The sequence below is a fragment of the Anopheles gambiae genome, chromosome 2 (genome assembly GCF_943734735.2).
Source record: "Anopheles gambiae chromosome 2, idAnoGambNW_F1_1, whole genome shotgun sequence".
In the NCBI taxonomy this organism is placed as follows: domain Eukaryota; kingdom Metazoa; phylum Arthropoda; class Insecta; order Diptera; family Culicidae; genus Anopheles; species Anopheles gambiae.
Window position 1 is genome coordinate 9,085,947 of NC_064601.1, and position 25,420 is coordinate 9,111,366.

The window sequence follows — 25,420 nt, forward strand, 5'->3', positions numbered from 1 at the left end:
TTATTTCCGGTCTAGAAAGTAACTCTAATCGAATTCCCTTTAAAACATTCAAACAATTCAATAGCCATCCGCACCGGCATATTTGCATTAGCTTAAGGAATTCCTTGTGCGCTTCCTAGCAACGCCGAAGCGAAGAGTGTGAGTGTCGAGCACGAAAGCTCTGCGGGGCTCTCGGCGAGAACTCATGAGCGCTTCCGTTCACTGACTATTTAGTACAGCATCCTATCAACCGAGCGCGTCAGTTATCCTTCAGCAGTGCTTGCTTACTCATCTCCAGTAAACACAGCCTACTTCCTGCGGGCGGAGCAGATTGACTCGTGTGCGTGGCGATGTTTATTGAGCCGGTACGCAGATACACCGGCCGTCCGTCGGTGCTTTGTGATGTGATTTATGCTAAACGTTGCAAGTAGCCGACTTAAACCGCTTGGAACACCATTAAATAGAAAGAGACATCCTTAAAAAATGGACACTTCAAAGTGAGACTGCGAGGGTGTAGTGCGGAAGGAATTGCGGAAAAGTAAAAGGACTGTTCGGCTGGCCGTGCAAGATAAAAGACCGAGTGTTTCGTTGTGTATACACACACGCAAAAAAGTATTCATGTGCAAATAGTGTAGCGCGTGTGAGTGAGGGTGTTTTTTTTTCGTTCAACCATGAACACGAGCACGTGGTACGGTTTAAGGATGATGGGCTTTAAAATTTGGATATTCGGTGTATTTATGCTGACGGTGATGTGTCGTTGTGGTAAGTGTTTTCCCTAGGCGCCGGGAGGGCTACTCTCGCCTCGTTGGATTTATTCCTTCGTTAATTATGTGACGATGGGGAGGACTACCGACCTTCCAGGAATTGGACTCCGGTGGTTCAGGGACTCCCGCAATTAATCTGCCTCTGTATCCCTACTTAATGAGCCAAACAAGGTAGCAGGCAGCGAAAGTGCCCAAGGTTTGTTAAGCGGATTATGGGGAGCGCGGCAAACGGGCAATGAAAGTTCGGCACAAAGCCATTTTGTAAGTCAAGTCAAAGTTTGGGCCGTCCAGATGGCATGGTTTGGCGGTCGATTAGGCTTGTTAAAAACTATTTCCAGAAGTTTGGGAAAGGTTTCGGGGAATCACGCGGCCTTGGCTTGGTGGTGGTTATTTTTGTCTATAATTTCGTCAAGTCTTGGCAAGAGTAAGTTAAATTTGCACGAAAGGTTAACATAACACCGCTAAGTGCAGCCTTTTATTGCTAAGCTCAAACTTTTTAATTGAGCCCTTTCAAGACTTAAAGAGTCGTTGTTTTCTTCTTCTCAATATTAGATTGATGCTTGCATCCATTAGCGCAAACATGGAAACAAACCGTGTTGCCTATAAATAAAACCCACTTTTGTGTCTTGCAAATTGCATGCCTTTAGGCTGTTTTGATTGACAGGCTACTTAATTTGTTTAACTCCTTTGAGTCGACCGGCATCAAAGCGTGCGCTGCTTCGCTTCGTAGCAAACGCCTAAAGTTATGCAGGTCGCCACTCCGCTGCGGTTTACTAATTACCATTTCGTACGAATTTTTATTCGCGTGCCGTTGAGCGCTCTGTTGTGCATTAATGAGTTACTTCAAAGGACCTTGGAGGAGGATTGGCTTTTATGTGCTGCAAGTTTTGATTCATCAAATGGTCCCACTCACCTTGGCCGGTACGTGTGTGACACCACAACAGCACGAGCAATTAGCATTAATTTATTATTAATGGTTTAATTTTACACGGTATGCGTTACACAAATCATCCCACCATCTAATTAACACCAGAACGAGTAATTAAAGAATTAAAAAGTATCAACAATAAGTCGTAAACCATAAGCCACGTAAACGGTGAAGAATTTGAGCTTAAGTTTCATTTTATTTTAAGGTTAAGCGAATTATTATGTACTTCAGAGAACTAGTTAGCTTCAGAGCACGCTATACGTTTTCATTACATATCATCAAATATAAAGCCATAATACGATTATAGAAAGCATATTGCCCATAAAACCTATCATCGTTTCATCAGCCATTAAATCCATCAAGGGAAAATCGTTGATCTGGAGCCTTTGAAAGTCAAAAGTACAGCGTGTGCCATGTTTACCATTAATGCGAAGAAGGGATCGTGGTTTAATTTATTTTTGATAGCAACATGCTTCCATTCTTCAACCAAACTTTGCCCCAAAATTGCGTCTGCTAAGCAGATCAAATACATGTTTAATGGTTTTGCCCACACGCACCTACCTTTCTATGGCCCCCCACTGAGCCGGCAATGGTTTATCTCCTACCCGAATCAAGCAAAAAAGGTCAACAATTCCTTTTTGAAACTTCTTGTCGGTGGCGTTCTTCGATGAATACGCTCGTGTTTCATATTTTTATACACTCGCTGATTCCTGAAACCCGTTAGGATTGTGAAAAATCAAAATGCGTGGCTGTGTTTGTCGGTGAAAGCACACACACACAAGCGACGCTCAGCTGCACGTGCTACGGTTCGCCTATTTGGCCCCTGGTTTGGGCACTTTCTCCAGGGTGTGAGTGGTGATGTTTCCAGTTAATTTCGATCGAGGTGGAAATTATGTATACAGCACGTGGAAGGTAGAAATTATGTTTAATAAACAGTATCGAATCAATCACCTTGATCGGATTCTGCTTCAGTGGATTGACTATTGGAGAGCCCAGCACAATCTCTTTTATGTTTCAATCGAAAAGGTAAATGATCTGGACTGCTAATTGGGTTAATTTGTTATAACGCACAAACACAAACACTCGGGTGCAATATTACACTATTTAAATGAGTATTTACGGGATAAGGGGGGTTTTCACACAGCCCTGAAAACATCGAACCAACAATGTGCGCTGTAAAGACAATACGGTGTAAGCTGCAATGCTGTTGATAATTAACACAACTATGACACAAAAAATGGATTCAAATGCATAACACAAGCATGCCCTTGTTCAATGCGTCTATTCAAAATGTCTGTTTTAAAGTTTTTTTGCAGTTGCATCACCTTTGTAAATACAAGACAAAGCATCTACTGCCTAGTGATGAATGTTTGAATAACAATAACTAAGTTGTAACAGTTTGAGTGAAAATTCTGTTCGAATTATTAACTCTACGGAGGACTCCATCACAAATCGTACCAAATTACCTAAAAACGAAACAATATTAAATTGCTCGTTGTGTTCTGAATCGCCCTACCTTCTTCCAAATTGTCCAAGAAATAACTTAACTTCGTCCAAACCTTCCACGAAGCGGGTATGGATGGACGTGACAAAGTGTTAACCTTCATTAACGCTCTCGAACAACATTAGCTGTCTACGCTGGTTAGCAACTTGGGTGATGGCTGAAGATTGAACCACATTACTACTTAAAGAGCTCACTCGATGCTGTTTCATTGCCCTTGGGATGTGATGGACGAAGTAGTATAGTATTTATTATTTCCCGAACTGAAGCTCTTAGTTCTCATTGCTCTCTCGTTGCGTAAAATAATGATCGAACCTATTACTGATCTCAATAAAAAATAAAGTTCCTAACAATTCTATACCCTAACAATCGATTCCATTCCATTCCAGCGACTGCTCAAACGCTGTCAGCCCCACTGCCCGAGCCGGTCTGTGGCCAGATCTCGCAAATGCTGGACAGCTGCTTCCGCAACTCCTCCCCAACGATTGCCGTCGAGCTGCTGTACTCCGTCAAGATACCGGACACGGTAGAAGAAATTAGCGACCGGTGTCTGTAAGTCGTGCTGCATTACTTGTCGGCGCTCCTTGTTGTGAGGTCCGCCGTCGCCTGTACACTCTCAAGCCCGGAATGTTTGCGATTCGCACGAAGAAGTGTAATGAATGTTTTCCTTCCGCTTTCTCTCTCTCTCTCTCTCTCTCTCTCTCTCTCTCTCCGCGCAGACTGTTCAACCGGGGCATGGAATGCGTTCAGCACTATCTGAACGTGTGCGTCGACCAGCAGGAGCGCAAAATCATCGAAAATGAGGTGTACGGAGCGAAACGATTGTACGAGTTCCTGTGCGGGGACCGCTCGTTTCAGCAGGGTAAGCAAGAACCTAACCACTTAGTGTGGTGTGCAAGCAGGAAAGGAAACGAACTAACAGAGTGTGGGAAAGCAAAGGATTCTTTGTCAGTGGATTGGCGCACTTGATAAAAGCTTGCTCGCTGAAGGAATGGCACGTGCATGAAATCTAGACATTAATCAAACCGTTCGATGCTTGGAGCTTCTAACCACCCCCCACCAAACCCACCGGTTAACCGGATAAGCTTGGGTTACGAATGGAGAGCCTTTTAAGAATGGGCCAAGCAGCACCTTACCGTTTCCTAGCGATGTTTAAAATAGATTAAATTATGTTCCACTTGATGTTGAAGACGGGGAGTTGAACAAGCATTCAAACTCATTTTCACAAGCTACAATGAACCTCGATCGAGCTGTCGATCGTGCGGTCCTTAATCATTTCCCACCGATTGCACAGCGGATTAAGCACCTGTTTAAATTCCCGTTTTTTTCCTTTCCAGAGTTTCTGCGGCATCGAGAATGCTTTCAGCACGTCCATCGCGACTGGGACGCGTGTTCTGGCAAGTTTATCAGCATTCTCAAAGAGGAAATGTCCAAAACGACCAAACAATCGATGAATCTCCAGTACATGCACTTTTGCTGGTAATGCCACTCAGGCGGCACACGGTCAGGAAATTCGATTCATCCCTGTCCAATTACTTTTTTCCCCTTCCCTTTTTTCTTTTGCTGCTCTAGCGCCCGGTACGGGTATGAAAAGTGTGTCTACAACAGTGCCCGCTACAAGTGCCGGAATGATTCGGCCCTTTTCCTGCGTACCGTCGCGAAGCTGCTGTCCACCGACAGACACTTCCTGAACTGTGATAAGATCGAGCACGCGGTTTGCTCGGCTGGGACGGTGCGGTTGGCGTGCTGGAAGCTCACCGCACTGGTGCTGGTAGTGGTGTGGATGATTTCCGTGTCCGTTTTTGACTGGCGATCCTTCGGCCCAGTTGCCAACCGCCTCCAGTTGGGTATGGTTTAGGTGCGTGTTAGCATCGGTTAGCATGGTGGCCGCTGGCACATATAGATTGTAAGTGATGCTCGTAGGTATAACAATTGGTGGTTTCAGTTACTGGCTAGGCTTGCGGACACATTGTGCACCGTACAACGTTGTATAAACATATATAGAGAGCCTATAAAATCCACTACATTCTTGTCACAACTCGTAGGTTATTTAAATCATGTTGAACAGCTACACGTTGTATAGGGGTTTTATAAATGCACAACAGTGGGCAGGAAAGTGGACGTCCCCATTGGGACATGTACATCGTTTGAGCGAGTGTGTTTTAAATTGGGCATAAACTGTGTAGTTTGTAAGCGTGCGCGCGTGTAGGGAAACAGGCATGTTGTGATACAAATTGCATTCTGTTCGTTGCACTCTTGAATACGAATACGAGATTCGTTTGCAAATTTGAAATAAATATATGTCATTAAATGGACGACCGAATGGTGTGTGTGTGTTTGTGTGAGTGAGAGCTAGCTTGAAAGAAATTATTGCTTACATAAGGCGTCAAATATTGTCCTAATTTTGGCAGGTGCATGGGTCGCGCCACTTGTTTGCGATTGACTAGCGCCTGAAAGTAGACTATTTTATCTAGATTAATTATTTGTCTATTCGAGTATGTTTGTATATGTTTGAAAAGCTCACAAAATCAGTATGGAACATAAATCATTAAATTGTTAAAGCTATAAGCTAAGCTAGTATTCAGGCAAAGCTAACAAATGCATTGCATACCTTCAGGCGCTTAGTTGCGGCAGGATGAAATGGGCAATGATAACGGACATTGTTTGGCGCTCTTATACGTTTTTCTTACATTTCAATATGGTAAAAGCTCTTTGGCTTACATGCGCCTGATAACGTTATAGATTTAGGGTCATTTCAAAATTGCTTAATCAACCCATTAATGACCAGCGTGTTAAATTTCATAAAGAACTCTATCCCTTCGCGTTGTCTAATTCAACCCAAAGTGTATATTTTATGTGTGTAACACGATTGCACGGTAATTTCTATTGCCTTAAATTTAATGTTTTCAATTTCTTAAATTATTTCTCAAAAGCATGTAAATCTACGCATGGGAAGCAACAAAAATATTGAAAAGGAACCGCTAAAAATACAAAATATGGAAAAATTACCTCTGCCCAGACCGGCCAATAGTAAAATTTCAAAATATTCTATTCCAACATTGCAGCTCAAAATAGCTTCTATCGCAACTCAAAATAGCTCCCATCGCAGCTCAAACAGAAACCAATCAAGCACCCAAAAAAAGCACCACAATCTCAATCAAAGCTACAACTCACCGTTCGAATCGGTACCGCGAATTGCCCAAAATCGGAACCAAAATCGGAACCTGCTCCACTTAACCCACGCGCGCGTTCGCGTACATTTCCGACGCGGTTGTTGTGCTGCTGACCCTTGTGCCCGGCACCCGTCGGTCAATCCACTACCTGGTTCACTGAAACAAACCCCAGGACGATCGCAACAACACATGGGTGCGAATCAATTGTGCTCGTTGATTATTGTCCAGGAAATGGCGAACACATTTCGGATCAATTTACGATAATTCTATCTACACTACACGCTAACCCAACCGCTCGCACGTGTCCGGGAAAAGCAATCGGTTTCTAGCCGATGCCCGTGAACTTATTGCATTGCGGGGCAGGCGATGAAAACCCAACCCTTGAAGCCAATGTTTATTGGCGTGGGTTGGCGTGGTACGTCGGATTGTTGCCTTACCGACGGATTGAGTTTGTTGTAGCGGAACGGGTTCGAGTGGTGGGGTTTTTTTTTTTGACTGGTTTGCTGGTGGAACAGGAATCTCTTCTGGAAGCCACTAGCTGTTGATGACTGTAGGTGCAATAGTATACAGGTACGATGGACACACAACAACATTTCGCTTGAAGTGGTACTCACATTTAGCTGCGCTCAGCAAGTGATTGCTTGGATGCCCCGTGGGCAGTGCTTATCATTTCCATGGAAACTCATCCCACCAGCGGTGCGATGGGTAGAGAGAGAGTGATCGTATCAAAATACAGCCCACAAAGGATTGGTTGGTCACGTTCCGTAAGCGGGGGGAAAAAAGATTTGCTTTCAAAGCGATAAAATGAGAAAGATTTGGGAGAAGAAATAATCTGATATTGTTGTGATTTCTTGTTTGATTTCTTTCAAATGTCCTCAACTCTTCGCTTTCTCCGTTCCGTCCTTCATTGCTCGAAGCATTCGCGATGCAATGTCCGAAACGAGTCTTGGCCGAACGAGCTCACCGTAACACGATATGTCCGAACGAACGAACGAACGTCCGGCGTACGGTGGTCCTGCGGTGAAATGCGTCAAAGATTGATTACTCCCTTGGCGCCCCGAACGATAGTTGATTACACAGTTTCGCGAAATATTAAATCCCATCCCTGTACGTTGATCCTCCCTGTCTGGAAGGTTAACAGTGGAGGTCAGCCGACTCCCTTTTGTCTCGCTGGTGGTGGTGTGTGTGTGTGTGCGTGCTGTCGCATTCAGCCTAACCAGTCGCGTGGAATGCTGTGTGCTGTGTGCATGGGCGGGGAAGCATGCTAATTTCCACGCGCTTGCGGATCAATTCATCATGCGCGTCAGCGGGACAAATAATGTGTTGCCCTTGGGGGAGCGGTAGGACATGTCCTCTGTTTAGACCTGAAGCGAACGCATCATAACGAACAGAACAGAGTGTGTCGTACGAAAGTCAGGGGAAAGTCTAATTTGCCAATCCAATGCCATTAAGGTACGGGAGCATTATAACTCAACACAGCTGAGCTGAGCGGGTTTTGGTACATACATGCGTGTTTCCGCTTGCTGTCGTTTTGGATTTCATTGGATGGCTTCAACCCGTCACGTCAAATGACAGGTGGTGCCGGGAAAGTCTAATTTATGGGCAAACACAATTTAGGGCCGTATCCAGGTTCGGACGTTTAATCAAAAGTCCGTCATGATCACATATTTGCTGTTGCGCATCGCAGGTGTGTAGATTACTTTCTACTATTTTGCTGAGTGGCTGAAAGATGAATTGAAAGAAGGGTCTAAATAATTTACATTTTTTAAACATGTTTTAGTCCTTAAAAGGGGCAAAGTGTATAGAGTGCAATCATGAATACTGAATTCCCTAAAAAGAGACTGATTGTTGTGTGGTAAGTAGGAATTGAATTGAATAACAAATTAGGCATAATATTGCTACGATATCGAGAAAAAAACAATTATTTCCAATTTCTGAACGTAAATGGAGCAAAATGATACGATACATTCTCCAACAACGAAAGTGCGTTTCGCGTAATTAAGTTCTGGGAGCTACACTTTCTCGCGGAAACTGTTCCAATTCCCCCGGGGGGTTTTACGTACCTGGTCACACGAGGTGTCGTTATTTTGTGCCGCCAACCCTTTATTTATGCTCGTACAGCTTCGATGGAGCCCGTTCCTTAATCGCGCTGCTGTCTACCAAACTAAAATCCATCACAGCACAGCCCTTTTCTCCCCGAGGTAGGGACAGTAAAAACAACAGGCCTTTGCCTGTTTTGCTGAGGCCGCTGGTAGAGAATATATTTTTAACACAAAAAAAGTAATAATGAAAACAACAATAAAAATGTTGTACAAAACCCCGCCGACGCCGGATGGGCCGTAATTTTGCACGCTTCGCTGCATGTCCCAAAACTCCCCCCGGATCGAAGCGTCCCGATAGCAACAAACGGTCACCATCATAAAGCATAAAGCGCGCACCATGAGCACCACAGCACAGGACGACATCGAGTAGTCGACGAGTTGAATAATATTGCTTCCTGTCCGGCACCGGCAGCGGCAACCCTTTCCGATGGCCATGAAAGGGGGTGGTGGAGGAGAAAGAGGAGCTAGAGTGGGTCATGCTTTCACTATAGACATGCTAGCACACGTGCACACACACACACACACACACAGGGAGGAAATTGAGCGACATATAATTCAGTTTTCACTCGCTCCTTTCCGCTTTCTGACACATCCAGGTTCAGGTGCAGCAGCTCTGTGAGCAGTAGAAAATAGAGTATATGCACAAAAAGGGCACGTTCGATTTAAAACACAAATAAAGCGCTTTAAAAACGATCGCTTTGGAAAGCAATTAATCTTACCTAGCTAGTATACTCTGTCAATGGGGAGTTTTACGATCCTAGCCAGTTGTTTTACATGGAGTTTGACAGTTGGCGGCAGAAATCATGTCAAAAATCCAAACAAAACCACACGCAAAAACTAGCCACAGTATTTTTTCTTCCTCTTTTGTGGAGCAGGATGTAGTCTTCTATGTTTTATAAACCCTATGCTTTATTAAGCCGGGGCGGTCCCGTGGTACAGTCATCAACTCGGACGACTCAATAACATGCCCGTCATGGGTTCAAGCCCAGAATGAACCGTCCCCCCGTAGCAAGGATCGACAATCCGACTGCGTAGTAATGAATTAAGTCTCGAAAGCCTGTATATAGGGCCGGCATGTCCGCATAGGAAGTTACGCTTAACAGAAGAAGATGGATATTAAGCCATATTCAAAGACTAATCACTCTTTTAAGGGTTTCGACTACTCGAATCATATAGTACCACTCCATTGTTGGGGACGTTGTATTTTTGCTGTGGTCTTGTTGATAGTTCTCACTAGTGGTGGAAGCTCGGAATCGGACCTACCCGATTCCGTGTTCGGAATCAATTCCTGAGCCGATTCCGATGCTGGAATCGATTCCGATTCCGGAGTCGATTCCGAAGTCGATCGCGGAATCGGCTCTGGAATCGCAATTTGCTCCGATAACGGAATCGTAATTGACTCCACAATTAGAATTAGCTCCGGAATGTGAACTAGTTCATGAATTGAAAAAAGAAGTTTTAGAAGCGAAATCAGTCTGGGAATCTCCATGAGAATGGATCTTTTACAAGTATGTTTTGCGGTTATCAATACGTAGTTTTGCGGTTATCAATTGGACCAAAACGCCTATTTTTACGGCGATGCCGGAACTGACGTTTGTAAACCGATTCTAATTTAGGAGCCAATTCTGATTCGAGAGCCGATTTCGATTCCAGATCAAATCAAATATGGAGCCGATTCCGGAACCAATTCCGGAGTAGATCTGATCAAAAAAGAAACCAAAGCGTTTTAAAATGCATCTTGCTTTGAACACAAATGGTGAAATCCAATATAGCGGGCTGTAACTGTCAAACGGATACAGCCTGTATGATGAATATTGTTCCACTGACATGCTGCCATTTTCAGCTTGTTGGCTTGAAACAGAAAACGGCCCAATGCTTGGTGGTTGTAAAAATATCAATAATCATAGGGGAAGTCGGGGTTGGTTCGACACTGCGGGTAAGTTCGACACCTTGCCGTTTTTGTATTTATAGAACTTTTTGAAGACAAAAAACTTATACATATTATTTATGTCAACTGTTTCGAATATTTGAGTCACATTTCACTTATCAGAAACCTGTCAATTGTCAAAAAACAACAAAATAAAAACATGGTGGTTCTGATTGACAGCCGTTGTAAGCTTTTACTTCTGGGACTTAAGGAATTGTGGCGTTATTTCAACAAAATTATAGTTTCCATGTTAATAGTATTGTTTTATAAATACTATTGATTAGTTCTGTATCACAAGGCGTAATTTTTACATTAATCTATATAATATAAAATGTCACTAAAACTTGTGCGGCCAATGGGGGTAAATTCGACACCCCACTTGGTAGTAGTGTAATGCTTATTTGTAGCATGTTAACTTTGTTTATATCGTAATTTGAAAGTGCCTGTATTTTATAAAGATGTCCCTTAACGATGTACGACAAACGTAATAATCAAGCTGAACAAACACGCAATTAAAAATACCGTAGAAGCTTTAAAATTCAAGATGTCAACAAACCTAGGAAGTTATAATTATGGAATTTAGCTATTATTCTCTCACATAACGTTTGCCAAACTCGGACTCAAAACATGTACTTTGTATATGGTTTAGGATTATGAAAATTAATATTGTTATGGCTTTGATCGTATTTTAGGCTTACTTTAGGCCGGGTAGGCTTAACTGAAGAAAAAAATAGTCGCTGGTTTGGAATCACATTGACCGATGTTCGCCTTTTGGCTTTCGAGTTGGCAGAGAAAAATAAAATTGAACACCCTTCGATTTTATAAAAAAAGAAAAAGATTACTGGAGGATGGCCAGGTTATTTTTTTAAAAGGAATCTTAACCAATTATTCCGTAAACCAGATGCTATCGCCGCAGCTTCTACTATATGGAGTCTGGTCCGATGCTATTTGAAATGAAATTTTTGTTCTTGCTTGTATCTTCATTTTTTTCGTATATTTCAATACTGTTTTGTGTTAATTTTTCGTAAAATTGGTACGAAATACTTTGTTGAACTTCAATGAAAACTACAGGCCATCAGAGTTTGCTATTTTGAACGCTAAAACCAATGTGTCGAAATCACCCCCAAGGTGTCGATTATACCGTATCATGGTGTTGAACTTACCCGCACTGCAGTCGTGACGCAACAAAAAACTCACTTTTTTATTTTTATCAAAATGTTATCAAAATCAATCCAGGAACCATAGTTTCTCGTAAGATGGTACATAATACACCAAAAAAGCTTTTTCGATGTCTACTAGTAAGTTTACATTGGCAAAAGTATTGCAATCAGAGGAAAACCTTAAGGTGTCGAAACTACCCCCAGTTCCCCTACGTGTTTCGATTGAACACTGCCAGGATGATGGTTTATCGTTTGATAAATCCCTAAGCAAAGTAATGCTGATTCCCTTTGCTTTAAACATTTAATTAGCACAATCTTGCGCTATTTATGACATCCTTGTTCATTGGAAAAGAATGCATTGCTACAAGGGGATTTGAAATGTATTGTAGCATATCTGCTATACAGAACTAATTATAATACACACTATCAGCTATAGACACATTGGAAAGCCAAATCACACCATTGTAACACATTCATTATAACACACTCAGTAAATCAGATCATACCATACACACCCGGAAGAGCTCAGGCCACACCGTTCATATAAAAACAATTGTGACACACTTAACAGAACCAACCGAAACGTACAACATAAACAATTGTGACACACTTAACAGAACCAACCGAAACGTACAACATAAGCAGGAACAGTTTATGCATTATAACCCAAAACAGGAACTTAGTGACAAGAACCATCGTTCTTGTCAACAAAAGACAAACGTAACTAGCTGAGTGAAAACAATAACTTTTCAACATACAACCCGGAACCAAATGTGAGAAACCCTTAACTTCTTTTGAGTATAAATAAAACCAACTCCGATCATGGCAGGTCAGATTCGTTCGGACTGTCAGGATAGGACTATGCCCATCCTACATCTATCGAGTTCTCATTTAAAGAGTTTAGTTATGTCCCCCTACCCAAGGTAAGGCCGCTAAACTCCAACGTTTCCAGTAAGGGAAACCTCCTAAAGGTTTCTATGATCGCCTGGACGATCAAGTGTCGAAAGTCCGCTTCGGAACAGTATCCACCTCAGTTCTACTAAATTCGGCAAACGATGACGAAGGCCACCCTGACCAACGCGAGTTCAAAGTTACTACATTGCGATCGACCCAAAATCCAACATACTGTGACTATCTCAAAACATACCACATGGCGACCGTAACAGCCATCAAACATATTACATGGCGACCGTGACCTTAATCTGCAATCGACGGGCAGAAGTATAAACAAATTATTTGTGATACGTACAACGGTAACGTACAGCAGTGTCGTGCTAACGCATCAAATAGTGTAAAAAAAAAAAACGTGCGTTTTTGACCATAACCGGTATACGACGGAAAAAAGTGTCAAATGTGCAAATTTATATTGAACAACGCAGCTGGCACAAGTGACCCATATATATAAAAAAAAAACAATAGCTACGAATGAGCGATCAAAAGCAAGTACAGTGTGGTGTACAAAATGATAACTCAGCGAAAATATAAGTGGTGAACCGTTTGAAGGGCGAAAAAAAAAGTGATGTACAGCAATTATACAAAAAAATAAAGTGTTGTGACAACCTTCCTCAACGTGCAAAAATGCAACAACATTATAAATAAACCCTTAAGTGATCAGTTTGCAAACTAGAACAATCTTGAAGTGATTAATAACGCAACGAACCCAAACCAACGTAAGCGGAAATAACGATGTCACCAGTGCTGTGAAACCATAAGCAGAAGTGATGTTCATCTGAAAGGTGATAGAATGAATGGCGAGACTACGGTATACGAGATGTGACTAGTGTGATTGAATGGAACAACCGTTCCCAACGTGGAAGACGAAAAGATACTGCGAGCTCACTGCCCAATCTGGATCGGCAGACGAGAATGGACAAGTATCCCAACCCCGACAAGACATCGAGCGACGACTGATGACACCGTAGAACTTCACATCAAGCACCAATTAAACACCGAGCACCGGTAACAAGCGTTACACCATGAGCAGCAACAACAACAAATACATGCTATGTATTTAAACAAGGTACCGTAAATATGCAATTTTATTGATGAGGCTGCATAAATATGCAAAAACTATTCGAGAAAATAGAAATATTAGATAGAATTTACGATCAGGTGAAACAGCTGAACAGATGTTATAGGCTTTGCGCGTTAACAACATTAAGGGATAATACTAAGGAAATATACGACGAAATACAAGAACTCCTACGAAAGCACGAATCGTCTATTAAAGATGAAATATTAACAAAGCTAGTTAAAAAGAGTAGATACGTATACTACGAAATAAATAAGTGCATAAAAATACACTTCGAGAGACATCCAGATTCGTTAAATACGACATTATCAGAGAACCAATTTGACATAACAATAGAAACGAAACCTGACAAAATGGCTGACATTATGGAATTGATTAAAATCACCACTTCTCTCATATCAAAGTATGATGGTAATGAGAAGGATTTGAAAGGTGTGGTGTCAAACTTAAATGTATTAAAGAAAATAGTAAAGCCAGAAAATAAAGAAACAGTAATAGAACTGGTACTAGGACGTCTAACAGGAAAAGCACGAATTGTAGTAGGGGAAGCCCCAACTTCAATTGAAGATATAGTTAGCAAATTACAAGACAGGTGCAGCATAAAGGTAACACCAGAGATCGTAGTATCAAAAATGGACAATACTAAACAGACTGGAACGATAGAAGATTTTGGAAGCGTTATTGAAAAATTAACACAACAACTAGAAGAGGCATACATTGCAGAAGAGATATCGCCAGAAGTAGCTAGAAAAAAGGCAACTAAATCAGGAATCAGTGCATTGAGTTATGGACTTAAAGATGGCGAGACCAAAATTATAATGAGATCGAGTAAATTCGAAACCTTGCATGAAGCAATAGAGCAAGCGGTAAAGTTGGAGCTAGAAGATAGAACGAAAAAGGGAAAGAATGATCAGACAAAGATCCTATATTCAAACGCTACCAGGAACAATAGAGGGTATGGAAACAAGTACCAGGGAAGGAACAATTTCAACAAATTCTCAAATAATAATAGATATCAGACACAAATCCCACCCAGGTTCCCACCCGCAAGATATGGACAGAACAACAACAGAAATAATAATAACTTCAGATATAACAACAATAACACTAACAACAACAGAAATCAGCATGCAAATCGACAAAATTATTCCAATAGAAATCAGTACGTACAATCAAATAGAAATAATAGCAATTGGCAAAATAATCGAGCGCCTATTCATAACACAGTAACAGCCGAAGAACAGAATAATTTTTTAGGCCACTCTCAAGTATCAGAAAATACCCTATACTAACCATAAACACTGATGCAGATAATTTTGTTAAAGTTAAAATAGAAATTGCAAAGGAAATCTATAGCACACTCATCATAGATACAGGAGCAACCGTATCCGTACTTAAAGCTAGTAAATTAAAACCAGGTTGCAAGATCAATACATCTAAAAAATTAACATTGATAAGCTCTAGTGACCATGAATCAGAGACTTTAGGTACTGCTATGACAACAATTCACTTTGGCGATTATTCCATTATACACGAATTTCATATAATAGAAGACGTAGAATCCATTTTTTCTGACGGACTGTTAGGAAAAGACTTTATAAAGCACAGATGTATTGTTGATTATGTGAATTGGATGATATTTTTCTCATCTGATAACGGATTAATTTCACATCCAATAGAAGACAATGTAAATGGAAATTATATTTTACCAAAACGAAGTGAAGTAGTACGAAAAATAACCATACCAAACTTGACAGAAGATTCAATCATCTTATCACAAGAAATCCAACCAGGAGTATTTTGCGGAAACACAATAGTTTCAAAACGTAATCAGTATATCAAATTCATTAATACCACAGATAAAGATGTTTCTTTTGAAATAAAATCTTATACACCAGAAATCGAACCTTTAAGAGATTATGAGCAGCTACAGAGAAAACCAAACACAGCTAGGGAACGAATTCAGAAAATTCATAACAAAATTCGCATAGAAAATATTCCACAAATAGCAAGAGAAGAATTAGAAAATCTGATCACAAAATTCTCGGATATATTTTGTTTAGAAGATGAACCGGTCTCTACTAACAATTTTTATACCCAAGAAATTTCATTGAAAGATAACATTCCTTCTTATATACCAAATTATAAACAAATACATTCACAAAGTGAGGAAATGCAATCGCAGGTAGAAAAGATGTTGAAAAGTAACATTATTGAACATTCTGTTTCGTCATATAATTCACCGATACTATTAGTACCAAAGAAATCAGTTGAAGGCAAGAAGAAATGGCGTTTAGTAGTGGATTTTCGGCAGTTAAACAAGAAAATTTTACCAGACAAATTCCCTTTACCCCGCATAGACACGATACTTGATCAGTTAGGAAGAGCCAAATATTTCAGCACATTAGATTTGATGTCAGGGTTTCATCAAATCGAGCTTGATAAAAATTCCAGAAAATATACAGCTTTTTCCACACCTACAGGCCACTATCAGTTTACACGAATGCCATTTGGACTCAACATTAGCCCAAACAGCTTTCAAAGAATGATGGCTATCGCTATGGCTGGTTTAACACCAGAGCTAGCATTTGTATATATAGATGATATTATAGTTACTGGATGCAGTGCACGGCATCATATCAGTAATTTAGGTAAAGTTTTTGATAGACTAAGAAAGTATAACCTTAAACTAAATGCAGAGAAATGTTGTTTCTTTAAAACAGAAGTAACGTACTTAGGTCATAAAATAACAGATAAAGGAATTTATCCAGACGACGCAAAGTTTGATACAATTAAAAACTTCCCGATTCCTACTAATGCTGATGAAGCAAGACGTTTTGTCGCATTTTGTAATTATTATCGTAAATTTGTACAGAATTTTGCTAAGATAGCTAAACCAATTAATAATTTGATTAAGAAAGACGTTAAGTTTGCATGGACTTCAGAATGTCAAGCAGCTTTCGATACATTGAAACAAAGCTTACTCTCACCCACAATTTTACAATATCCAGATTTTAAAAAGCAATTCATAATTACGACAGACGCATCGGATATGGCATGTGGTGCAGTGTTATCACAAATAACAGATGGAAACGATTTACCAGTCGCGTTTGCGAGTAAAAGTTTTACACCAGGAGAGAAAAATAAACCAATAATCGAGAAAGAGCTTACAGCTATACATTGGGCAATTAATTATTTTAAACCTTATGTATATGGTCAAAAATTTATAGTTAGAACAGATCATAGACCATTAGCATACTTATTTGGTATGAAAAACCCTACTTCTAAACTGACTAGAATGAGACTAGATTTAGAAGAATTTGACTTTGAAATAGAATATTTAGCAGGTAAAGCTAATGTTGCGGCAGACGCACTATCAAGAATAATCCTTAACTCGGATGACCTAAAGGCATCAATACCAAAATCCAAAACGATTTTAATGGTTAATACGAGAGCCATGGTTAAGAAAAATAACGTGAAAACTGATACAAACAAAGATAAACCAATCGCAACAACAGGGATTGATCACCCCGCGATGTGGAAAACAGAAAGACCTTCAGAAGTGAGAAAGGTATTGAAAATATGTACGCAGAAAAATAAGAACAACGTTGAATTCATTATATACAACCATTCATATGGTAAAGCACTAGGAAAATTTCTTTTGAGAAAAGATGTAAATGGAAGTCAAGCATTAGAGTTTGCTCTTCTAGAAATGTGCAAAATCGCGAAACAATATGGAAGAAACAAGCTAGCATGGTCAGAAGAAGACCACTTATTCAAAGAATATTCCCAACAAACTATTAAGGAAATCGCCAACAGAGCTATTACCAAGTTTGAAATAATCCTGTTTACTCCAACTAGATGGATAACAACAGAGAAAGATAGGCTGAGAATAATTTCAGATTATCATATGACCCCTTCGGGAGGACATATAGGCCAGTACAGACTGTACCAGAAAATAAGGGAAAAATACAAATGGAAAAATATGAAAGATGATATCAAGAAATACGTACGAAATTGTAAGGCATGCATAGTTAATAAGACGACTAGACATACTAAAGAAGACACAGTTGTAACTACAACACCGACAAAACCTTTTAATATAATTTCAATCGACACAGTAGGACCTCTAACAAAAACTAACAAAAACAACAGGTATGCAATAACCATACAATGTGACTTAACGAAATACATCGTAGTAATACCTATCCATAACAAAGAAGCAAATACTATAGCAAGAGCATTGGTAGAAAACTTTATTCTTACATTTGGAACATTTATAGAATTAAAATCAGATCAAGGGCTAGAATATAACAATGAAATATTACACAAAATCTCAGAAATCTTAAAAATTAAACAGACTTTTAGCACAGCTTACCACCCACAGACAATAGGATCATTAGAAAGAAATCATAGATGTCTAAACGAATACCTAAGAAGTTATACAAACGAACATCATGATGACTGGGATGATTGGACAAAATTTTACGAATTTGTTTACAATACAACAGAACACACTGACACAAACTACACACCATACGAACTGGTATTCGGAAGAAAAGCGAATTTACCACAAGATATATTCAAAACAAAAATAGAACCAGTTTATAATATTGAACAATATTATTTCGAAATGAAATATAAACTCCAAAAATCAAACGAAATAGCTAGAGAAAATTTGATAAAAGCAAAGAATAGAAGACAGCAAATCTTAAATAAAGATACAGTACCACTCATTGTAAAGATAGGAGATCAGGTATATTTGGAAAATGAAAACAGAAAAAAATTAGATCCAGTCTACATTGGACCTTTCACAGTAGTAAGTGACCAAGGGCCTAATTGCGTAATACAAAACAATACAACAAAGAAAACCTCTACAGTACACAAAAACAGACTAAATAAGTACACAGGAGAATAACTTCAATCATTGTAATTCATTACGTTATTCTATTAAAGGGGGGAGGTGTAGCATATCTGCTATACAGAACTAATTATAATACACACTATCAGCTATAGACACATTGGAAAGCCAAATCACACCATTGTAACACATTCATTATAACACACTCAGTAAATCAGATCATACCATACACACCCGGAAGAGCTCAGGCCACACCGTTCATATAAAAACAATTGTGACACACTTAACAGAACCAACCGAAACGTACAACATAAACAATTGTGACACACTTAACAGAACCAACCGAAACGTACAACATAAGCAGGAACAGTTTATGCATTATAACCCAAAACAGGAACTTAGTGACAAGAACCATCGTTCTTGTCAACAAAAGACAAACGTAACTAGCTGAGTGAAAACAATAACTTTTCAACATACAACCCGGAACCAAATGTGAGAAACCCTTAACTTCTTTTGAGTATAAATAAAACCAACTCCGATCATGGCAGGTCAGATTCGTTCGGACTGTCAGGATAGGACTATGCCCATCCTACATCTATCGAGTTCTCATTTAAAGAGTTTAGTTATGTCCCCCTACCCAAGGTAAGGCCGCTAAACTCCAACGTTTCCAGTAAGGGAAACCTCCTAAAGGTTTCTATGATCGCCTGGACGATCAAGTGTCGAAAGTCCGCTTCGGAACAGTATCCACCTCAGTTCTACTAAATTCGGCAAACGATGACGAAGGCCACCCTGACCAACGCGAGTTCAAAGTTACTACATTGCGATCGACCCAAAATCCAACATACTGTGACTATCTCAAAACATACCACATGGCGACCGTAACAGCCATCAAACATATTACAGTATGTTCTTGTTCTTGTTCCTTTCAATACTCTCCAACAATGTCTGTTGTCTGCGACCAGCGAGCGATACACAAAAACACCCTGCCGCAGGTGCTTTCAGCCAGCTAAAATAGCAAATAATAATGCCAGCAACATAGGCTAGAGACATTGTGTTTTGGAAAGCCACTTGTTCTACAAGTTTAAGCATGAACGACAACAACAAAAAAGCCATGTATTCCATTAGCAAAGTCTGAGCGAAGTTTAATGAGGGATAACGAGGGCGCCCTTACCATTCTTTTGACCGGCTGGTTTCACTTAAAGCCCGGCGATGGTAAACCTTCCCAAACGCTTTACGATTTTAATGATGAATTAAACGCTCCATTCAAGTGAAGCACGCGTGACGTTCGTTCGTTGGTTTTGACAATAGAAATAAATGGGAGGAATGTGAGTGAATTCGTGAAAAGAAACGAAACACCTTTATACCTTATAAATCCAGCGGGATTGATTCAACGAACCGGCTACAATGCTTAGTAATAAGTTGTACTAAGAACCGGGTTGTTCAGCATCGTTTATCACAGCTAACGGTTTTTTTTTTTCGCCGCAAAATGTAATGCATTTTTTACACCCTTATCGTTGCTGCTTATGTATTTCGTAAAAGAAACTGTTTTCTTGCGAAAACTAATTGAGTGGAGTTTTTATTGTTTTTTCTGGCAACACTGGAAGGAGTCCGGAACTCTTCAGCCTGCAATAATAACACAGGCGCATTCGCGTGAAATGAAAATGTCCTAGAGCTTGGTGCAGGAAATGTTAGCTGAACGGTTCACCGAACAGCGCGTGTCCCTGGGTGGGTGAGATTCTCATTTTTCCCACCTACCAAAAACAACCACATTAAGTGTGTGAGTGTGTCCTTCAGTTGCTGTGACATGCAATGATGTTAAAGCATGAAAAAGAAGCCCCAAAAACATGGGAAACAAACCGTGAGATGCCTTACCTCAAGAAATGCTGTCGTGTCCATTAAAGTCGTGACAGCACAGCGTGCGATTGACTTCCCCGTAAAATCTACCCACCGCAACGCAAACGAAGGTCAAAACTGACCAGGTCCACACATCATCGCGCACTTGGGGGGAGGAGGGACACACGGGGACGTGTTTGTAATTTCATCTCTTCCACCACGTTGCACTTCAATGTTCCGGGTCGTGCCAGTGTTGGCCACGTATAACGGCAAACGAAACAAATAGTGACCGTTCCAGGAGGATACGCTAATGGTCCCTAAAGCAATCAAATCAATCAAGGTCACCGACCGGACGTACTCAACACACCGTACATCATCATTGGCGAGCTGCACCGTACATCCATCCTGTCCTCTTGCCTGTTTTTTGCCGGTGGAAAAGAGGGCCAGGGAATGCTGGGAATCAATTCAAAATTAATATTAAAACATTCACCACGTGCGCCGTCCGCTGTTCGCCATGTTGACAGGGTCGTGTGTGAAGTGTTTCAGTGAACCTGGTTTAAAAAGAGGAAGGTGGACATGTTGGGAATTTTTAATATTAATTTTTATGCTTCACTGGGCTACTATAATTTTATTGCTTGAAATGTTGGAAAATGGTAAAAATACGAGTATAGCAAACAAAGGATTAATAAATGAATTTTCGTTCACATAGCTCCGGATAGTTCTTTATCAACGATCAAACAAGATTGCCAGAATTTTCGTGTAATAGGAAAGGAACGCAAACATGTAAATTGACTTTTTTAATGTTTTTTCTGAAGGAAAAATATCACTTAATTGGAAGATGTTCCAAATGTGAACTTCCAAAAGACTTTTGAAGGATCTTTCCCCTGGGGAACAAATATTAATATTCCTCTCAAAAGTTGTTATCATACATCTTGCATTTGCTTCCCCTGGAACGACTCCTGGACGGATCATGGCAAACAAAGTTTGTCTTTCATATTTTGCTAATATACTTTCCTCTATTATCCTTTTTCTTTCTCTCTCTCTCTCTCTCTCTCTCTCTCACTCTCTCACTCTCTCTCTACTTATGGCACATTTTGGGGGACCTTTTTCTAAATCTTCATCGACCACGCGGCCAGGGCGGTTTTGGAACAAAAACCAAAATCTAACCACAATCAGTTAAATCTTCTTGCTTGCTAGCACACCCAAAACCAAAACTTTCCGCCAACACGAACGACATGAACTGTTTGCCTTTTCTTTTTCATCTTGCAGCTGAGTAAAGCCTTTTCTTTCATTTCGCCCCACACACTAAACCTTTTCCACCGCCAGAGCAATCTTTTGCTGCAGTTTGTGAAAGCAGCCGCCAAGGAAATGAAATTTATGTCAACGCAATGATGCATTTCCTTGGTGCGGCCGCGCCACCGGAAGGATTCACCCGATGCCAAGTGACAGGAAGTGTGCACAATTTAATAGCTCGCCTCTTTCCACCAACGCCTGAGGATTGATAAAAGTGCACGAAGTGTTACGGTCCCACAAGACACGGGCTCACCTGCAAAACAGGATATCAAACATCTGCGATGGCCTTTCAGAGCGAACTGTCTATTGGAAGAAGAAGCTAGAGCTAGAAAGCGTAAAGCAACAGAAGGAAGCTGGTGTTTGTGACCGAATCAAGCGTGACCCCTCATGGCTGGCGGGGTTGAAAAGTTTCTGAACTGTGGCCGGAACCTGTTAAAGTACACCTTTTCTCTCTTCAGCCCGTACGAGACCGCAAAAAAACTATATTTTAAAATTCACTTTATCCCACAGTGCTGCTCGGTACACCTCGGTACACCGCACACACACACGCACACGCGGCAAGGGAAAATTAGAACCCCAGTGGGGCGATTTATGGTGTTCCGTGCATCCGTACCATGTTGCTGGGAGAGACAGAAAAAGAGAGAGCGCGCGAGAGCACTAAGCTGGAAAAGCCATTCCCAAAGACTCCGAAAAGAAAAAAACAATCAAATGGGGAAGGCGAAAAAGAAATAAATGGTAAAAGTAACATTAAAAGCATTCGTTTCCCATGTTGCCACAACGGGAAAGCCACACAGCGTTGACTACTACCATTGTTTCGCGCCAGTCTTACTTGTGTACTGATCCATTTGCACGCATACACACACACACACACACACACACACACATCCATAGCTGGTGTGGCTACCAAAACTTATTGCATTTTCCACAGAACTTTAATATACCACACCGTAATGGCCAATCCGCGAAAGTTCCGCGCCGGAAAGCGTGCGTCGGTGCGCGATTACTTTTATCAGATCGCAAACGGGGGTACAAATTCAGCGCGTACTCAAAATTTGCTACAATAAATTCAATTACCGTAGCTTATCAGTATTCCCATCGCGGCACGAGGGCTCCATGACACACAGTGCGGGTGATGTATGCGTTTGACTTTTGTTTTTCGGGAGGGTGGGGTTTTCACTATCCCTTTTTTTAGCTTTACGCATGCAACGATGATGCGTTTCAGTGTTTGCGCCACGCTACTCGTTAGCGCCAGTGGTTGCCGTTGGTAACGCACTCACGCACACGCTAACGGAGCGGAGGGAAGCAAGGTTCGGTGTGCTAAAACGGGGAGCTTAATGGCTTTTGGAGGGTTAAAGGTAAAAACGGGTACAATAAATGACGCTACATTTATTTACTTAATTGTTGGTTTCTTTTTTCCCGCTTTTTGGTACGCAACGCATCAACAGGTAAGGGTCGTTTAATGGATGAAAAATTGCATTTGCTGAAAAATGTTAACTCGTTTGTAATGCAATTTCCCTTGAGTGTTAGTGCATTAAAAAAGTGTATTTTTGCGGTAATAATAATAATAATAATAATAATAATATTAATAATAATAATAATTATTATTATTATAATAATAATAATAATAATAATTATTATTATTATTATTATTATTATTATAATAATAATTATTATAATACAGTGGAGCGCCGTTTATCCGGGTACCTGTTATCCGGCTGTCCGTTTATCCGTGATGTTGAGAAATGACAAGTCCATACAAAGGTGACATTGCATTATGAGGAGAATATTTGTAAAAGCGGTTTAAAAGAGCACATTGTCATAATAAAAGACACGTTAATTCATGCCAAATTTCAAATATTCTTAGCGAAAAACATCAAGTTAATAAAAACAGGGTTATTTTTATCAAAAAATAAGATAATTATCCGAAAATTAATCAGGAATTGATGATAAATTATATCATTTAACTCATTATCCGTGTTATTTGTATATCCGGGCGAGATAAAGTCCCGAGAAACCCGGAAAAACGGCGCTCCACTGTAATAATAATAACAATAATAATAATAATAATAATAATAATAATAATAATAATAATAATAATAATAATAATAATAATAATAATAATAATAATAATAATAATAATAAAAATACCATCTGATCGCTCTGATTTTAAATCGATACAGCATGAAGTCTATTGTATGAGGAAATTTGTTTACATTTCAAACGAATACGAATGAGTGTCTCTTTTTATCATTTTATGATGAATTTTCATTCAATACATATCAAAAAATTTTTTTTTTTAAATAAAGCCTTGCTTTGGTTGCTTGTTTTGAGCTATAAAAAAGGAAGTTTTTTCATTTATTTTCATTAAAAAGCCATTCCATTCCGTCAGGAAAATAGGTGCAGCCGCTACAAACATTAAGACCAAAAAGATCTCACGGATGACGTGCAACCTTTTTTTAAAATTAATCCAAAGCTCAAAAACTGCACGTGCTGTCCAAAAATCAAAGCTTCAAACCGAAAGTCACTGCCCTTTTAAAATTAATCCAAAAACAAAATCTATCCCACACAAAAAAACACGCCCACAAAATGGAGCAATAGATGAACTGTAAATAAGATAACAACAAACTTGTCGCAACTCCGGCCGAACCGGGCTAATCAATGTGGTGGTGCTTCCCCGCTCATCCGCCCTGATCAGTATGTAGGTGGAATGATAAATGATTGCGCATTACATCGCAACGGTCGTGTCAATCCGGCCCGCCAGTCGGTTTGCGGCTATTAATCACTCTGCCTCGCCATGTCACCCTGTCGACAAATGTACACACGCGGTGGGTAAGATAAAAGGTTACGTCCTGATAATGCTGCAAACGATTGGTCGCTTTATTAGCCAGCCGAGGCCGCCTCGCTGTTGGGATGAATTAAAGCTGCTGCTGTCTGTGAGATGGTGTGTGTGTGTGCTCCGTTTTTGTGTATTGATCTTAGGCTTTCGCTTCGGTAAACAGCAGTGGCCGGCTTGCTAAGTGGAATTAATGATCGCTTTCGCGGGGGTAACGTAACACATGCTTTGTGGGATTTTGTCACTTTTTATGATCCACAGCGAACGCTCGTTCGTGGGGCAGCAGCCAGGCTTTAGGGCAGTTTTTTTTTATGGGAGTGTGTCCTAACACTGTCAATAACTAACGACAACTAACAACACACCATCAAAACCACTAGCAGTCTCACTCCAAGGGCAAACTGTAACCATTATCTTTACTTTGTACTAAAAGGACGCTTTTCGGTCCAAGCAAAGTCCAGCCCAGGTGTCCCGAGAGCGAGCGAAGAGCGACAACGACCAAAGTCACAAAACACCGAAAAGCGCTTCCCGAGAAACAATTATCAGCACGGATAACTTCCGGCGCTGCGTGGTCAAAACCGGTAATTAAACCGGATGGACCCCGAGTTCCGAACGCGGGGTGAATTTTTAAAACCGAACTTTTGGGTCCTTTTTGGCTAACCACATTGCCACAGCTCGTTGCACACGTTGGAAATATATAAAAAATAAAGATTATTATGCTCATTACAGGGTCAAAGGAGAGAAGGTTTTTATTGCTGTGGTTGATAGAGGTGTAGAAGGTTGGTTTTATATTTTTTTTGCTGTTGGTGGGTTGTAATTAAATAAAACCACGCTTGAGACGGAAAGCAATGGAGACGCCTGGTCGTTTGTACGAGCATGAAAATCCAAATTCAAAGCTGATTCAATTAAAGTTAGATAAACTGGCTACACTACAGCTATTCAGAAAACGATCTAACCTTTTTCGAAACAATAAGACTCCTACTGCTACTGACGGGAAAAGTCAACACTCACCCCCATTTGCAGGGGTTTTCGTCCTA

General features: G+C 40.4%; 1 protein-coding gene across 1 annotated transcript; it reads left to right on the plus strand.

The window, feature by feature from the left end:
* Positions 1–223: 223 nt before the first annotated feature.
* Positions 224–5,495, plus strand: LOC1281433 (uncharacterized). Its single transcript, XM_321344.6, has 5 exons — positions 224–741; positions 3,562–3,724; positions 3,892–4,034; positions 4,510–4,651; positions 4,745–5,495. The coding sequence occupies exons 1-5, from the start codon at positions 651–653 to the stop codon at positions 5,028–5,030; spliced, it is 825 nt and encodes a 274-aa protein (XP_321344.6). The 5' UTR covers positions 224–650; the 3' UTR covers positions 5,031–5,495.
* The last annotated feature ends 19,925 nt before the right edge of the window (positions 5,496–25,420 follow it).

Coding starts and splice junctions, on each gene's coding strand:
- LOC1281433 (XM_321344.6), top strand. CDS start 651: ATGAACACGAGCACGTGGTACGGTTTAAGGATGATGGGCTTTAAAATT. Junction 742..3,561: donor GACGGTGATGTGTCGTTGTG/GTAAGTGTTTTC, acceptor ATTCCATTCCAG/CGACTGCTCAAACGCTGTCA. Junction 3,725..3,891: donor GAAATTAGCGACCGGTGTCT/GTAAGTCGTGCT, acceptor CTCTCCGCGCAG/ACTGTTCAACCGGGGCATGG.